Here is a 17,011-nt window from a genome sequence, read left to right on the forward strand (position 1 = left end):
TGAGTCCGAAAGCCGAGCTTTTTCTCCCGGTCCATTTCAGCACTCAAAGCCGAGGCCCCGATAGTGGAGGAGAGCACCACCATCTCTGCGATCGAGGCGCTGATGAGCATGCACACCATGCTGGGCTCCGTCGGGCTGCGTGCCGCCTGCACGAGCGCTGCACCTGCGTGGCGTACTGCTCTGCCACTGCTGCGTCCAGCTGCCGCCATGCTCTCGACACACACGCTCTCGATGGCCTCCACTTTGCCTCCTCGTATCGTGACACAGCGCGGCATCTCGTCGAGCGCAGTGCACCTGCTGGCAACGAGCCGGACATCGATACTGGGGCGGACCATGAACTTGCGAAGCCTCTCGTCCACGCCCTCGCGCTGCGACTCCTCGCTGCCTCCACCGCCACCATCGCGTGCGGACGACGGAAAAGCAAAGCCGGCGCTGTCCGAGGACCTCTTGACGCTGCCCAACGTGCTGACCATGTTGCGGCTGGCGCTGACGCCGTACATTGGGTACCTTGTTGCGACGCACCAGTTCGCGCCCGCATGTGTGCTGCTGTTCGTCGCGTCGATCACCGACGTGCTCGACGGCTGGCTCGCACGGCGCACGGGCAAGTACACGGTGTTTGGCAGCATTGCGGATCCGGCGGCGGACAAGGCGCTGGTGACGACGATGGTCGTATCGCTCGCACTCTCCGGCATGCTACCCTGGCCCATCGCCACGGTGATCCTGGGTCGCGATATCGCACTGGTGGTGGCGGCGTTTGTCATCCGATACCGCACGCTGCAGCCGCCCAAGACGCTGCAGCGCTATTTCAACCCGCGTCTGCCGTCGGCCAGTGTGACGCCGACGCAGATCAGCAAGTACAACACCTTCCTCCAGCTGCTCCTGCTCGGCATCCTTACCATGTACCCGCTGCTGTATCCCAACTCACCACCCCCGCCGCTAGTGCCAGCCAAACAGGAGGACGACTCGACCAAGCGGCTCGTCGACCGCGCAGTGGCTGCACTCATGTGGATCACAGCGGCCACCACCGTCTGGTCCGGGTTGGGATACATCGGTGGCGCAGGCGCGCGCAAGGTGCTGGCCCAACGTGCACCCACGCTGCTCACGCGCACCAAGCCTCCTCCCAAAGCGTAATCGACCATTTTGTTGCGATTCAAGATGCATTGGAAACATTGAGCAAGTGTGGATGTGTAAAAGTACAAGATGCAAACCCGAGTGTTGATGCCAAAAACAAGCCATGCTACAAATCTGCATGCTGCGGGTGTTGGGAGGAAGACGAGGGTGCGGCGAATCCAAGCGCGCGCAGGCAGTGCGAGAGTTCGCGGCGACACGCCTGCATAGTCTGGTGCAGCTGTCGTTCGATCCACTCGACCAGCTGTGCCATCTGCGCCAGCTTGCCCGTCGTCGCCTCTTGCTGCTGCGCACTGCGGACGGGATGCGAGGTATTGGCGGGTGGATTAACGGCTGCATGGCCTGCATCCGCAGCAAGACGCTGCGCCTGATACATGTCCCTGAACCTCTCCACCGCACGCAGACTCTCTGCGATGCGATGGGCGGCATTGACGAGCGCAACGAGCTCCGACTTTTGGAGCTGCACCGGCTGTGCTCCATGCTCGTCGTTGCTATTGAACAGCAGCTTGAGCGCGGTGCCGATGCCGTGCACCTGCAGCTTGCCCCACAGCCTGCACTTGTCGCATCCGACGCAGTCCATGATGGTGGAGATGTTGCGAAAGTGGTGTCGGAACTCGTTCTTGAGCTCGAGCGACTCGCGCGTCTGGGCGCTGAACATCTGTGCCTCGTCGAACGTCGTCGGACACGCGCGGGCGTCGGCGATGAGCTCGTCCAGCTGCTCCACCGCCGCACCGTCCTCGATCGCATCGCCGGCACGCAGCGAAAAGTTGTCGCGCGAATCGCCGAGGCGCGAGAGCGCACGCAGCAGCAGCACATAGTCGAAGTAGACGTTCTGCAGGCGCTCGGGATGCTCGGCAATGCGCGTGATGAAGCATTCGAGGTTCGGCGCCCATTCGCCCGTAGACGTGTCCAAAAAGTCGTGGCAGATGTGGATCGAGATGCTGGCATGCAGCCCCGAGATGATGCGATAAAACACGCGCTTCTCCAGACACTGTTCGCTGTCGCCGCTGTCGAGCGGAGCCTGGAGCGACGACACGAGCCCGCCAAAGCCGCCGTTTGGACCCAACGCGGGCGACGAGCTGTGCAGCATGGACTTGTCGACGAAGCCTGTGCCGCCAGAGGAGGTGGGTCGTGCGGGTTCGATGAACTTGACGCCGTTGAAGCAGTTTTCCTCGTAGATGGACTTCCACACGCGGTTGGCGCTGGCGCCTGCGTATCCGGTGAAGCGTTCGGGATTCTTGAGCAGGTCGACGTACACGCCGTCGTTGGTGGCGTCGTCGTCGAGGTGGCAGAACTCGGTGGAGGAGCAGGAGCAGCTCGAGTCCGAACCGGACATGGCGACGTCTCCTGGCGCGGCGGTGGTGACGGAGCTGAGGCGCTTCACGCGGAACTCCTCGGGGATGTCTGCCTCGTCCTCGGTCTCGACGCTGCAGGCGCGGTTCATGCAGAAGCCGTTCTCGTTCCAAAAGGGACACTCCTTGAAGAGGTTCACCTTGTAGAACTTGAAAAAGTCGGTGCGGCGGAGCGCATCGAGGCGGTCAAAGAACTGCGAGTTGATGGTCTCGACCGTCTCGTAGTCGCACGCGGCGTCTTCGATGTGGCCGGTGGGGCGGCAGATGGAGTCGGACGCTGCTGCTGCGGCGGTGGTGGGTGCGCGCTTGGGCTTGGTGAGCACCTGCTGCAGAAAGTCGGCGCCGCGCGAGTTGTCGGACGCAGGCGAGCGGAAGAGCGCCGGGCGTGACGGTGCTTGGGAAGCGGTGGTGGCTGCGGCGAGCAGCATGAGCGCAGCGAGCGTGACGACGACAACGAGCGATGAAAACGTGCGCGCCCTTAGCACCCTGATGCGCGGTGCTGCGCGCGACGAGGCGGGCTGCTGGTTGGCCATCATGTCGTGCGTCGTACAGACGCGGGGAGGATTCGGAGTACGAGCGTCGAGCTTATATCCAAGCGGGCGGGGCCTAGGGGTGTTGCTGGTGGGCAGGCGCATGCATGGTCGACGTGGCCTTGTGTGTGTGTGTGTGTGTGTGTGTGTGTGTGTGTGTGTGTGTGTGTGAGGTGTTGGTTGGAGGTCCGAATGCCCAACTATGCTGCTTGCATATCGACTCAGCCACTCCACCTTCGAGTCCAAAGAAATGCAAACCCGCCGCTGCAGCTGACGTGTCCGGGCGGCGGAAGAATGCCGGTGAAAAAATTGGTTTCGTTTGTTAGGTCGTGAAGGACAAAAAGTCAGAATGTGTGGGTGAAAGGTGTAAGCATGACCAAGCAGAATGAGCCCAACGACGCGGGGCGCAAGCGAGACATGCTGCTTTGCCCCGCTTTCACACCTGCGGCTCTGGTGAATTGGACGACGTTGCCTGGGCCGCCCCCCATCCACGCACTCGTTCCGTGCGGTGGCTTGTCCATTCATCATGCAGTCGACACGCAGGGGCTCGCTGTGGGCTCGAGGCTCGAGGCAAACAACGCAATGCAATGCGATGCGATGGAAGGCAATGGCGGTGTGGGGTGTGCAGAGCGAGGGCAGCATAGACAGCATGAACAGCGTCGGCAACGGTGATGGCAGCGGCTGCCCCCGCAAGTGGAAGCCAGCTAGCTGTTGGGCAGCGAGGAGGATTTGCAGTGCAGACAGACCGAGCCGAGCCGCTATACGAGCAATGACGGATGGACTGCTTTCAACACGCGGCCAATGCGAATTCTCAACTGCGAAATGCGAAATGCGGGATGCGCGAATGTTCTCCGCCAGAGCCAAGCCTCGAGAATAAAGTGGGCGCGTGCACTCTCTCTCGCGATGCATCACTCCTTTCAGCTGCGAGCCGACGCAGTGTGTGGCAGCCGTGTGGCAGCCGCCGTCTGTGTGCGCACTTTGCTCTCTACAGTAGCGGGTCGAGTTACCACTTGCTTCCCCACCGCCACCATCCTACAACTCATACTCGGTGCGCCTGGCTGCCACCTTTCCCGCCTCCTCACCACCACATCCCATCCCTCGCCGCCATGTGCATCCCCAAATCCAACCACAAGAAACTCGTCGACGACTGCTACCCGCCCCCCAAGGCGCTCGCTTCCTCGGCTCCCGAGTACCGTCCCAACTCCAACGAGCTCGGCCGCCTCACCTACTACGCACAGAACAAACCCGCAAAACTCACAAAGGTCGGCAGCCTCCTCGAGTCCAAGGCAAATGCAGACGCTCGCTCCGCAAAGGCCTCCGGCGTCGCCGCCGACAAGGCCAAGGCCGGCCTCATGATCACCCTCGCCATCACAAAGAACCTGCTGGCAGAGTGCAAATCTTCGCTCAATTACTTTATCAAGCCCGCGCACAACATCATCGCCGCCGCCCTCGACGCTGCCCAGCCCACTCCCGCCCGCCCGCGCGACCTCGAGATCAGCGCACGCGCCGCAAGCGCCTTCTACGCCCTCGCCTCCTTCCTCGACCCCGCCACCACCGCCGTCGACGACGCCTTCCAACGCAACCTCCGCTCCTTCGCCGCCCTCGCCGTAGAGCGTCCACGCGCTGCAGACGCAACCCTGCCCGAAGACGCAGAGCTGCGCAACCGCACCCGCCTCATCGGCCTCGGCGCTCTCGCTGGCGCAGTCGGCTCCGACGCCATCTACTCGTCCAGCGCATCCAACCTCATCGCGCTCATCACCCCAGCCCTGGTGGAGAACGCAAAGCCCAACCGCGTCACCATCGACTGGCTCCGCAGCGAAGCCAACAAGGCCTCCGACGGCGAACCCAGCTACGCCGAGTTCAACATCGCCAAGAAGCCGCTCGCCATCCGCCGCGTACGCTCCATCTCGGCGCACGTCGCGGGCGAAAAGGGCCCTTCCTCCGAGGACGTCACCTCCGCCGCCATCGGCACCCTCCGCGGCCTCCTCCGCCACGCAGACGCGCTCCAGGTGCAGAGCGTCGTGCACAACGTCATCCTCTGGCTCGACACCAACTCCGCCCTCGCCATCCCCGCCCCCACCGACGGCCGCACCCCAGTCTCGCAGTGGGACAACACCGAGTGGTGCTGCTGGCTCGCACAGTCGCTCTGCACCTGGTCCGCGCTCCAGTACCGCTTCGTCGTGCTCGACACGCTCGTCGCCCACCTCGTCGAGTCCTGCGAGGGCACCGCCACCTCCAAGCACCTCTCGCTCATCCACATGGCGCGCACCATCCTCACCGCACAGCTCAGCCTCATCGGCCTCAGCACCTCCGACACGCTCACCAACCTCTCGGCGCTCGCCGTGCGCAGGGTGTACCGCGACACGCGCGACTCGCTCCTCCCACCCTTGGTCGACTGCATCAGCGGCCTCGGCACGCACGTCTACTACGCAGACCAGATCAACGACATTGTCGACGAGATCGCCGCACGCATCGCCGCGCTCCAGATGCCCGACGCCAACACCAGCGCCGACGCCGCCTCGCTCAAGCCCAACAACCTCGGCCAGCTCGGCCGCGGACAGCAGCTCGACCTCAACAACCACATCCACCGCCAGCGCCTCGCCAACGCAGGGCCCGAACAGCGCGACGAGAGCATCCGCGTGCTCCTCTTCTGCCTCCAGGGCGTCCTCCGCGCCACCCACCACTCGAGCGGCGAGATCCACAAGCCCGTCGATGCCCCAGCGCAGCAGCGCGACGCCGATGCCAAGGGCAAGGCGGCCAACGCAGAGACCAAGCTCGGCCTGGCGCGCGCGGGTACGCGCAACCGCGTCTCGCCTTCGTCGCTTTTGCCCACCGCCAGCCTGCTCGCCTCGCCCAACCACGCGGTGCGTCTGGCGTATGCGCAGACGCTCATCACGCTCTTCCGCGACGAGCTGGACCGCGAGCCGTTGGACTCGAGCGCCTCGGTGTTTGCTGCGGCGCCCATCGGCGAGCGCGTGGGCGACGACATTGGTCTGGTGCACGCGCTCGGCGCGGCGGTGCACGTCATGTGCCTCGGCAAGACGCTCTCGCCGCCCGCGCAGGTGGTGGCCAACCTGCGTGAGTCGCCGCTCGAGGCGCTGCCGCATCTGGACCGCATCAACGCCGACCCCGGGCGGCCCGGCTCGCTCAACAGCGGCGTGTCGAGCGCGTCGGATGCCGAGTCGATGGCGGCGCTGCCCGTCGACTATGTCGCCGTGTCGCAGGCGCTCGAGCACCTTGTGAGCGCGCTGCCGTGCAGTGCAGCGCTCGCGCTCACGCCCATGCTCGTCGCGCTCGACCGCGATGCAGGCAGCCGTCTGGTGGTCAATGCTGCCTCGGCCAGCACGGGGCTCGAGAACCAGCGTCGCGTCGCGTCGCGCATGCTCGCCGCGCGCGTGTGGGCCAAGCTCGGCGAGACGTTTGACGTGCCCGCCATCGCCAAGGCCGCCGAGAGCGTGCTGGCGCAGGTGCCCTCGCTGGGTGTCGAGCCGGGTCCGTCACCCGCAGCGGGTCTGACGCTGCCGCCCGAGGTGATCCCCTTTTCGGCGGTGGGTGGCATCAATGCGGCGGGCGACTCGAGCAGCTCGAGCTCGCCCTCGCTCAACGCCAGCACGGTTGTCGGTGGGCTTGCCTCGAGCGCCAAGCTGCAGTCGGCTACGCAGCTCGATGCGGGCGTGCTCAGGCGATGGCTCGAGCGCGATTGGAACGTCACCATGGCGGTCGACGAGGCGTTCAATGCCTCCAACCCGTACGCCAGCTCGTCCGTCGCTTCGGCGTCGCAGCAGCCGTCGCGTCGTCCGTCGGTGACGCCGGTCAACGGTCTGGCTGTCGGTGGGGCATCGCTTGTCAATGGCAGCAATGCTTCGTCGGCCTCGCTTTCGCGCGGAGGCAGGCTGAGTATGCAGGTCGCCTCGACGGGTGTCAATGAGCTTCGCGAGGCGCTCGGCACCGCCTCGCCCGTATCGGCCAAGCACACCAATGGCTTGAGCCACGACAGTGCTGCGGGCGCGGCTGACGTCGAGGGTCGTCGTGCGCACCGCCGCGAGTCGCGTCGTGGACCCATGCTGGGCAGCTCCAACGGCACTAACGGCACCAGCGCCGTCGCCATCCTCGACTCGCTCAAGGTGGGCGAGGACCAGGACGCGAGTCTGCTCGGCCCCGACAGTGCGCGCGCCGCCAAGACCGCCAGCATCGTCACCACCGCAGCCCCCATCAGCCCGCCGTACGCTTCCTAGTCGACCTCCCAGTTTGCGCTCATTTCTCGTTTGTTTTCGCCATCATACCACTCTCTTTTTCCTGAATTCCACTCGGTCGTGTGCTTGGATTCACCGCAATGCCGACTGCTTTCTCGCGACATCATGCCTGACTCATCGCAATGTGGGGAGATCGGTGAGAATGCCGCAGAGGGTAACAGGCGGTATTCCGAAGGTCTGTGGTCGAGGGTTGTGGTCTGTGGTCAAGGGCTGCAGCCTCTGTAGGAAGGCATCCCTTACGAGGTGGCTCTGCGGCTTGGTTTCGAGGCTCTTCGGTGTCTCTTTGTCAAGGGCGAGCCTCTGCATCGCCCTCTGTCTCAGGAAAACACCACTCATCGGTTTCAGATGTAGCTTTGCGGCTTGCTTGGAGGCTCTAAGGCACTCTTGATCAGCCTCAGTGCCGATGATGAACCTCTGTCGTCGCCCCATGTCATGAGTGCGTCCCTCGACTGTTGATGTAAACAGTTTCAGCTTCGTGACTGGAGTCCGGGCACCTTTCGCCCGAGTTTGGGACCCGAGATCAACTTCTTCCGGTCTGAGATGGTGTGAAGGCGATCTAACATCTCCCGAAATTGCACGGAGCCAAAGCTGAGCCCGAGCCGCCTCGAGTCGAGTCGAAGCGAAATTCGTCGCCGCACGGACTGGCTGAGGAGCGGCGATGCAGTGGAGAGGCAGTGGAGACGCAGCGGAGACGCAGGGGTAGAGAGAGAGAGAGAGAGAAGGCACACGCGCGCCCGCCATCGTCACACCTTTGCCTTTCCACCTGCACCTCATCTTACCGTACGCTTGCACACACATCGTCACCATGGTGCGCATCTCGGCGACATCACTCGCTTCGTTGGCGTGCATCGCCTCCGCTGCCGTGAGCGGCGCTTCGGCCAAGACCAGCCTCTACCTTTCGCCCGCCACGACGCCCGATGCGCGCGTCGACATCGATGCCAACCAGGCGCATCGCATCCTCTCACACCACATGCACGTCGAGCAGCATGCGCACGACCATGCGTCGTACCAGGATGCAAAGGATGTGTGGCAGATGCTCGATATGGGCGCGGCACACGCCAAGGTCGACAACCGCGCTGGCGTCGAGCGCCTCTTTGACGGACACAAGGACGAGCACAACCGTCTCCTCGTGCTCATGCACGGCACTGCACACCAGGGTACGTCGCAAGCCCTTTGACGTATTGCGCTCGCTAGAATGCCGCGACTGACCCTCTTTGCTCCTTTGTGACAGACGTGATTCCTGCCAGTGTCGGTGCGACGCACAGCATCGAGGGTGCGCCGAGCTCCACCTCGTTCGATGCGCTCTTCGACAGCTACCTCGGCAGCGTCTCGAACACGCTCAAGTCGTCCGAGTCGGCCTTCTCGCACCTCGCAGGCACCTTCCTCGACGGCTTTACCGCCAGCATCGACTGGCTCACTTCGCACGCCGACACGGCCGCCACACGCTGGTCGCACCACGCCGCGGCGTTCGGCTCGGACGCGTTTGCCAAGCTCGAGCACGAGCTGCGAGCCGCCGAGGCGCTCGTGGCCAAGATGCAGGCGACGCGCGCCAACGACTCGGCCGACGAGCTCTCGATGCAGCCGCTGCGATTCTCGGCGCTCGGCGACGTCGAAGCTACCTACGGCACGCAGAGCGTCGAGTTGGCGCGCGCCAAGCAGCTGGTGCGCGAGGCGATCGAGCGTGTCACTGCGCTCTTCCAGGCACGATCCGAAGAGCACGGCCGTGTGCCTTCGATCGCCTTTGTCGTCACCGATACCGACACGGAGCAGCAGCTGGTGAAGCGCTCCGGCTCGGACCTGTTGGCGCCGTTCCTGGCGCGCACCTCGGAGCTGTCCCACGGTGCGGCTCTGCGTCCGAGCGACGTGCTTGCGTCGACGGCTAAAAAGTCGAAACCGTCGCCGCTGCCCAAGGACCTCGCCGGTACGTGCTTCGGCTCGCAGTCGGAGCTCGAAAAGGCCACCAACAGCTGCTCGGGCCACGGCAAGGGCGTCAAGTCGTCCAAGGGCGGCCGTGCGTGCTGGCGCTGCAAGTGCACGCCCACCGAGGTGCGCAAGGGCAAAAAGACCTACTGGGCCGGCGCGGCGTGCGAGAAGAAGGACGTCTCGGCAGAGTTCATGCTGCTGGCCTCGAGCGTGGTGTTGCTCGTGCTGGTCAGCGCTGGCAGCGTCTACTTTTTGTTGGCCCAGGGCTCCCAGGAACTCCCCGGCACCTTGGCCAGCGTTACCATCAGCCTCAAGTAACGACGCCCCGCTCGCCTTCATTCCGACCGCCACGTACAGTCCCTCTCGCAGGATCTTGTGTCGCAATTTCAACTGCTTCTTTCCATTTCAACAAGGTGGTCTAGAGGCGCGTGCCCGCGTCTCTGTCATGGCGGCCTCATGAGACGACTTGCTGCTGCAGCCACAGACGTCTTGTTGCCATTCACACACTCGAGCAGCCCGTCTCTGAGCTCAACGGATACTGCTTTGTTTGAGCGAGACATGTTGCACCTTGGCCGGATGTTGCACCTTGGCCGTCGCTGTGACAACTCAATTTCATATGGCATCTGTGTATACGAAGTTCTGCACCACAACATGTTTGCCTGTGCACCTGATCTACCTCACTGGCTGTTGAGCTCATTCTTTGATGCACAAGTAGAGTACTGCTTCAGTTGAGCGAGGAACGGCGCGATCATGTTGCAGCAGAAGATGGGCTCAAGGACGCCGTGCGCATCCAACAGCCAGAGTAACTTATGGATACGGGATGGACTCGAATTTGTGCCGCAATGATTCGGGCCGAATGGACCCTGAATTGCGAGCTTTGTCTCTGCAACCGGTGGTGGGGCGCGCATATTATAATGCCGTGCTTGGGCCACCCAACTGTGCTCCTTGCCACCACTTCACCTTCCCCCCACCGCCGCACCCTTCTCTCGTCAGCACCATCGGCGGGGCTGCATCCTCCGTTACCCTACCGAAGCCGCAGCGTGCTGGTTCCTGGACCATGCCAGAATCCGCTCCTACCCAAGCCACTCAAATTTGAAGCACCATGTCGGCGCAGCATCGTCCGTCTCCTCTCCGGTCGTCGGATGCAACCTGGGTGACCTCGAGCATCATCGACAGCTCAACACCCGCGCAAAGCTCGTCGAGTCGCGATCTGGTGCCCGCGCCGCGCGCGAGCGATCTGCAGATCATCCTACGCACGCGCGAGCACGCCGCCTACTACGACCCGGCATCCAACGAGCTCTCGCTGCAAAAGTGGCCGCCGCCCGACCCCACAGAGCCAGCTGGGGCCCAAGCGCCACTGGTTCGCCATCGCTCCCAGACCACTCCGCAGACGGTCTTGCAGCGCTTCCGCCGGCCGTCGCCGCTTCCCAGTCCGCAGCTCGATTCGGTCTGCCCGACGTGTGCACGGCCCTGGCCTGTCAATCCGGCAGAACCACTCGGTGCAGAGTTTGAAAACGAGGCCGAGTACAACCGCGCCGAGTACGACCGCGAGGCGCCGTCGTACATCGCGCCCAACTACTTTCGTCTGCTGGCGCAGGCCACCTCGACGGGCGCCAGCGGCTACACGACGCGGCCCGACACGCCGAGCCTGCTGCGCAACCGCTTCGAGTCGGCGTCCGGCTCGTCGACGCCCGTCGCCGCTTCGGGCACATGCACGCCGTCCGAGCCGCTGCAGCACGACGCCGAGGCGCAGGGCTACTATGCACGCTTCTTTGTGGAGCTCAAGCGGCTGGGCCGCGGGGCGCGCGGTACAGTGTATCTGTGCCAGCACGTGCTCAACGGCAACAAGCTGGCAAAGTACGCCATCAAAAAGATCCCCGTGGGCGACCACGCGCAGAGCCTGCTGCACAGCCTCAACGAGGTGCACCTCATGGAGTCGCTCCACCATCCGCACCTCATCCACTACCAGCATGCGTGGATCGAGCGCTGCCAGCTCACGCAGTTTGGTCCCACCGTGCCCACGCTGTTTGTGCTCATGATGGCGGCCAACGGCGGCAGTCTGGCGGACTGGATTTCGGCGCGCGCCGGTGACGCCGCCGCTGCCGCCGAGCAGCTCGACTCGCCCAGTGATGCCGATGCCCACACCGCCTCCGCCACGGAGCCGCAACAGACGACAGGGCGCGCCGATGATACGGCGTCTGATCGGCGCAAGATCGAGCGGCTCAAAGCGGCGTTGCGCCAGCGCCGGGCGAATCGCAAAGTGAGCGCCGACGATGCTACTAGCGCCGACCATCCCACCACTTCTGCTGCATCTGCGTCGTCTGTCGATGGGGCCTCCAGCGCAGGCGTGGGCGTGCACCTCCTGCGCGAGGAAGAGATCTACAGTCTGCTGCACGACATGGCCTCCGGTCTGGGCTTCCTGCACGAGCGTGGCATCTTGCACCTCGACATCAAGCCGGGCAATGTGCTGTTGCACTGGGACGACGACTCGCTCGTGCCGCGCGCGCTGCTGAGCGACTTTGGCTCGTCGCTGCTGCTGCACGACAGCTGGACGCGCACGCGCTCCGGCCACACGGGCACCATGGAGTACATGGCACCCGAAGCCGTCTTTGCCGATGCCGGTGGGCGGCTGGCCGAGCTGAGCAGCAAGGCGGACATGTGGTCGTTGGGGGTGGTACTGCATCTGCTGCTGTTTTTCAGGCTGCCGTACAAGCATACCGATGTGGACAGGTTGAGGGCCGAGATGATGGCGTATGGCGGCTTCGATCGTGCAGCGTGCGATGCGGCAGGACGACGCGATGACAGGCTGCTTGGACTGCTCGAGAGCTTGCTGGAGCGCGATCCCGTGCGCAGGCCGAGCTGCAAGGATGTCCTGCGCGTCCTCGACGAGGCACAGCACGCAGCAAAGGCCAAGCGAGAGCGTACGCCGAGCGATGACCATCGTGCACGCGTCTCGCTCGCCCTGCATCGACCAGCCGCTCTTCCCCCGCTACCCGCACACACCCCCGGCGATCCACAGCATCTCAGTCGCAGCACGTCGTGGGAGATGCTTCCTCCCGAAGCGCTGCACATCGGCGTGGCGTTGGTCAAGTGCCTCTCGCCCGCTCTCGTCGTATCTGCCCCAAGGCCCAGCGTGGTTGTGGCTCTCGCAACGCTCGTGCTGCTAGCGCTGGTGGATCTGGTGGCGGCAGTGACGCATGCCCCGCATAGGCGCACGGTCGCGCTCACCACCGCAGCTGCCCACGTCGCGCTGCTTGCGTTCTTGGCCGCCTGAAGCGTGGTCTTGCGACGGCGTTTGACGCCTCCCCGTCACCCAGAGCCTATCCGCCTTCCCCCTCCTGACGCCGGCCACAAACACGCGCCGCACTAGTGCATCATCGCTCTGCACACGCCGCACACCTCGCTTTCGTGGTCGCCCATCGCACACACCCGTGCACTGACGTAAGTCGCGCCCCCTGCGTCTTTTCCCCGCATTGCTCCTACGCAACCCCAATCAAGGCGTGCTACCCGCCCTCGCCCTGCCAACCGCAGCTTCTCACGTCGCATCGCTCGCATTCACAGCCGTGCAAGGTCCATTCTACGATGCCGTGCTTTTGCACAGAGCCGTGATCTGAGGCCTGTCGCACTTTATTGGCGGCTCTCTCCTCTGCGAGCGCTGCTCATACCCTCGTCGTGCGCATGCAGGCTCCTGGTCCTCGTCCGCAAATTCTCCCTGCTCGTCTCGTCCGCACACGTCGCAATCCTTGCATTCATGGCCGCCTGAAGCGTAGCCCTGCTGTGGCGCACGTCGCCGACCCGCGCCTCGCAACACCCTCCCTGCTCACCTCGCTCGCCCATGCCGCACTCGTCGCCTTCCTAGCCCGCGCAATGTTGTTCATTTTTTCACGACGTGGGTTGTACAAAGCCATGCACCGATGCGAGCGCCGCCAGCGAAGCCCCGCCCTCCCAATCGTGTGTCTCGAACTTGTCCGTGTGTGCGTCTGGCTGTGCGTGAGTATGATCGTCGTCACCATCGTCATCATTCGAGTCCGAATCGTAGCTCGCCAGCAGTGCACCTAGTGGTTTGGCGCCCACGGCAACCGCTCGAGTCGCGCGTGGCTGTGCGTGTTGCTGTGTCGCTGGCTGCTGGCGCGGGGTGAGATCGACAGCGTGTGGCGCCGGGTGGGCGGTGGGCACGACGCGCAGTTCGGGAAACTCGACCACCGCATATCCCTCGGGTAGCTGCTCGAGCAGCGCCGTAAGTGTCATCGTATCCGGAGCACAGATGCGTGCCGTGATGGCTTGTGCCGCCTTGTCCTCCTCCTTTGGCTCCACTTCTTGCGCGGGCGCAGGTGAGGCTGGGCCGGCTTCAGGAGGCGCACGACCCAAACGCTGCGAGAGCATCGAGAGCAAGCTACCGGACACAATCCCCTCCCCCACTGGCGGTTCCATTATCCGTGGCTCCAACGGTTCCGGCTGCGGTGCGGACGGTGGGCTGTCGTGGCGCGGTCGAGATGCTTGGAGCTTCTGCTCGGCTGCAAGCTCCGGATTCGCCTCCTCCCACCGCCGCTTGCGTGTCCACCAGTCGAGATAGCGCGTGGTGCTCTCGTTGGTAAGCCGCGCAGAGTAGGCGGGTACATGCACTACCCATTCGCTCGGCCATGCATCCAACGCCACCCACTGCTGATCCGCCCATGCACACCGCCGCGCTGACGGCACCACCAACCGCGCCGTCTCCAACACTGTTACCGCCACGAGCCACGACTTGTGCGCAACACCGAGCGCGTCTTTCGCCTTGAGCGTTTCCTTGCGACTTGCAAACGAGCGGCGTTCGAGTTCGGCCAGCACCACGTCGGCCACGTTGCGCTCGGCGTCCTGTCGATGCACCATCCACCCTTCGCTCTCCCTCTCGTCGTTACCGTTTTGCGCGGCCTCGTGCGCGTCGGCTTTCGCCTTGCCCTTGGCATGCGCGTCGAGATGAAGAGGAAGACGCAGCAGCGCGCTGAGTTCGAAGCGCTTCGACTTGGGGTTGAAGCCCGACTGGTTGCGTTTGCGACGCGCCATGCCGTCCGGTAGCACCATGACGCGCAGCCGGCGGTAGTGGAGTTGCTTGAGTAGCTGCTCGCGCTGGCGCTGCGCATTCGTCATCCCCCTCTGCTGCGTCGGTCCCGCGGCGGCCCTTGATTCGTTCCCCCCAGCACCAGCAGCGGCGGCGGAAGGTGGGAGGAGCTTCATGTCGACGATGCGACGCCCCGCTTCGGCGGTGGTGCGTGAAATGGCCGAGAGAAAGAGGTAGTCCTGCATCATGTGCGTCTCGCCGTACTCGGACATGGAAACGTAACCTCCGGTCGTGCTCGCATCCTTTTTGGCGACAGAGCTGGTGCTTGGGCCGTTGGCATGTGTGGCTGCGCTGGAACCGCACGGATGCTTGGCGGTGTCGGTCTTGTGAGCCTTGGTGCATGCGAGCGAGCAGGTGCGCACGCCGCACGCGGGACACGTGTACTTGGCCGCAGCCGAGCACTCGCCGCATTCAGTCGTGGATGCCGCCACCATCGTTGCACGCCCGCAACAACCAAGGTGGGTGAGAGAGGTGGTGGCAAGCTGACACCCTCGGCGGGCGGGTAAAATTTGGCACGGCCTCAAAACTTCACTCAGGGTCTGTAGTGTGGAGGCCGAGTCCCGAATTCTCATGCTCGCAGCCTTCTCACACTCACACGACTTGCGACTCGATCGATGTGCACAAGAGCGAACAATGTCTAGGAAGGTGCGACTGGGATACAAATACACATGCTTGGACGCATACGCCAGCTCAGCGCCGGCCCTTTTTGCGGTTGAGGTTCTGGTGCCTGCCGTTGCCCGAGACGGGCATGCCCGCCTGCACATGGTCGTCGTCGCGGTCCATGTCGTCGGCGTGTCGCCCATCCATCTTTCTCTTTCGCTTGCCCGAGCCGCCTGCGCTACCTACGCCTTTATCCTTGAGCTCGCGCACGGCGGCGCGGTGCGCCTCGGCGACGCGCTCGCTGAGCAGCATGACGGCCTCCTTGTCGTTGCCGCCGGGGAACTCGGTCATCTTGAGCGCAATGACCGCCTCGATGCGCTGGAGCAGCTCGACGTCGTACTGCGTCACGAGCGTGACGGAGCGGCCGGAGCGGCCGGCACGTGCGGTACGGCCGACGCGGTGGATGTAGTCCTTGGAATTGGTGGGAATGTCGTAGTTGACCACCAGGTCGACGGCGGGGATGTCGAGGCCGCGCGAGGCGACGTCGGTGGCGACGAGGATGGAGCGACCGCCCGTCTTGAACTTGTTGAGCGCGCCCAGACGCGCCTGCTGGCTCAGCTGGCCGTGGAGCGGGATGGCGGGGAAGCCGAGCAGACGCAGCAGGATCGAGAGGCGCTGCGAGTCGTGCACGGTGCGCGTAAACACGATGATCGAGTGGCCCGCCTGCTCGTTGGCGAGGTGGACGAGGTAGGTGTCCTTGTGCGCAAACGGCATAAAGAGGTAGTGCTGCTTGAGCGTCGAGACGGTGGTGTACTTGGTGTCCACCTCGACGCGCACGGGGTTCTTGAGCGACGCACGCTGCAGCTTGGCCACTTTGGTGGTCATGGTGGCGCTGAAGAGCATGGTGCGCCTCTCGCGCGGGATGGACTGGAGCAGCTTGTCGATGATGGGTCCAAAGTCCATGTCGAGCAGTCGATCGGCTTCGTCCATCACGAGGTACTGCAGCCCGCGCAGGCTGAAGCCCTTTGTGTTTTCGAGGTGGTCCTGCAGACGACCAGGGGTGGCGACGATGACGTGTGGCCGCTTGGAGAGCGCGATGGACTGCGACATCATGTCCATGCCTCCCACGATGGTTGCCGAGCGCACGCCGATGGTGGAGCCGAGCGCCTCGACCTGCTGCGAAATCTGATAGGCGAGCTCACGCGTGGGCGCGAGGACGCACGCGAAGAACGGCTTGGGATTGTCCCACAGCGCCTGGAGGATCGGGATGGTGAACGCCGCCGTCTTGCCCGAACCGGTCTGGGCGAGACCGATGACGTCGCGCGCCTGGAGCGCCTCGGGAATCGCCTTGACCTGGATGGGCGTGGGATGTTGGAAGCCCATGTTGGTACACGCCTCGACAATCTGCGGGATCACACCGAGGTCGGCGAAGGTCACCTTTTTGCCGTCTTCGGCGAGCGTGGCCACCTTCTTTTCGTCCTGCTCGGCCTCATCTGGTGCGGCTGCTGTGGCGTCTTCGTCATGATCCGAATCGCTGCCGCTCCCGCTCGCACCGCCTTGACTCTCGTCTTCGCTTTCATGATCACTTGCGCTGGCTGTTGCAGCCTCGGCTTCAGAGTCCTCCTCTTCCTCCTCCTCCTCGTCTTCATCGGAAGGGGATGGCGGTCGAGGAGCTGGCTTGGCCTTGTTGGACTTGGCGCTGCTGGCTGGCGACGGCGTGGAGGTGGATGCGGACGCCGAAGCGACGCGCTTGGCCGGAGAAGCTGACGCCTTTGGCATGGCTGGCAGAAGCTGTGTCCGATGTCGTGAAGGGTCGGGATGACGGTTGGCGAAAGGGGAAGGTGAGGGGAAGATTTGGCCTCCTCTCCACACAACTCCCAAGAAAAAACTCAGCGGCGGCGTTCCTGCACCCTTGACTAAAAACAGCCGAGTTCCGAGCAATTTGGCATCGATCTTCATTCGTGCGAATGAATTGGCCAAATTGCGCATCGAATCGAGACGACATCCCGATCGCTGAGTTAGTGAGGCGCGCGGTTGGGATTCAGACTCGAGGCTCACGAGAGAGACGCGCCGGCCGCCAAAAGCAAAGCAACGCCAGGCGAAAAAGGCCACACAACACCGTCTCGT

At 63.9% G+C, this 17,011-nt stretch overlaps 7 protein-coding genes across 7 annotated transcripts; 4 read left to right on the forward strand and 3 right to left on the reverse strand.

The window, feature by feature from the left end:
* Positions 1 to 117: 117 nt before the first annotated feature.
* Positions 118 to 1,131, forward strand: PAN0_004c2133 (cardiolipin synthase; the record flags this gene model as incomplete). The annotated part of the gene is made up of 1 exon (XM_014802078.1): positions 118 to 1,131. The coding sequence occupies one exon, from the start codon at positions 118 to 120 to the stop codon at positions 1,129 to 1,131; it is 1,014 nt and encodes a 337-aa protein (XP_014657564.1).
* A 106-nt stretch (positions 1,132 to 1,237) lies between these two features.
* On the reverse strand, positions 1,238 to 3,115 carry PAN0_004d2134 (endoplasmic oxidoreductin 1 precursor; the record flags this gene model as incomplete). The annotated part of the gene is made up of 1 exon (XM_014802079.1): positions 1,238 to 3,115. One exon carries the CDS (start codon positions 3,113 to 3,115, stop codon positions 1,238 to 1,240), a length of 1,878 nt encoding a protein of 625 aa, XP_014657565.1.
* A 1,001-nt stretch (positions 3,116 to 4,116) lies between these two features.
* PAN0_004c2135 (cellular morphogenesis-related protein) lies at positions 4,117 to 7,245 on the forward strand (the record flags this gene model as incomplete). The annotated part of the gene is made up of 1 exon (XM_014802080.1): positions 4,117 to 7,245. One exon carries the CDS (start codon positions 4,117 to 4,119, stop codon positions 7,243 to 7,245), a length of 3,129 nt encoding a protein of 1,042 aa, XP_014657566.1.
* An 823-nt stretch (positions 7,246 to 8,068) lies between these two features.
* Positions 8,069 to 9,504, forward strand: PAN0_004c2136 (uncharacterized protein; the record flags this gene model as incomplete). The annotated part of the gene is made up of 2 exons (XM_014802081.1): positions 8,069 to 8,420; positions 8,495 to 9,504. 2 exons carry the CDS (start codon positions 8,069 to 8,071, stop codon positions 9,502 to 9,504), a joined length of 1,362 nt encoding a protein of 453 aa, XP_014657567.1.
* A 784-nt stretch (positions 9,505 to 10,288) lies between these two features.
* On the forward strand, positions 10,289 to 12,460 carry PAN0_004c2137 (kinase-like protein; the record flags this gene model as incomplete). Its single annotated transcript, XM_014802082.1, has 1 exon — positions 10,289 to 12,460. One exon carries the CDS (start codon positions 10,289 to 10,291, stop codon positions 12,458 to 12,460), a length of 2,172 nt encoding a protein of 723 aa, XP_014657568.1.
* Positions 12,461 to 13,068: 608 nt separating this feature from the next.
* PAN0_004d2138 (uncharacterized protein) lies at positions 13,069 to 14,718 on the reverse strand (the record flags this gene model as incomplete). The annotated part of the gene is made up of 1 exon (XM_014802083.1): positions 13,069 to 14,718. The coding sequence occupies one exon, from the start codon at positions 14,716 to 14,718 to the stop codon at positions 13,069 to 13,071; it is 1,650 nt and encodes a 549-aa protein (XP_014657569.1).
* A 256-nt stretch (positions 14,719 to 14,974) lies between these two features.
* Positions 14,975 to 16,663, reverse strand: PAN0_004d2139 (DEAD-domain-containing protein; the record flags this gene model as incomplete). Its single annotated transcript, XM_014802084.1, has 1 exon — positions 14,975 to 16,663. The coding sequence occupies one exon, from the start codon at positions 16,661 to 16,663 to the stop codon at positions 14,975 to 14,977; it is 1,689 nt and encodes a 562-aa protein (XP_014657570.1).
* Positions 16,664 to 17,011: the final 348 nt, after the last annotated feature.

Source organism: Moesziomyces antarcticus (genome assembly GCF_000747765.1).
Source record: "Moesziomyces antarcticus DNA, scaffold: scaffold_v10004, strain JCM 10317, whole genome shotgun sequence".
Taxonomy (NCBI): Eukaryota; Fungi; Basidiomycota; class Ustilaginomycetes; order Ustilaginales; family Ustilaginaceae; genus Moesziomyces; species Moesziomyces antarcticus.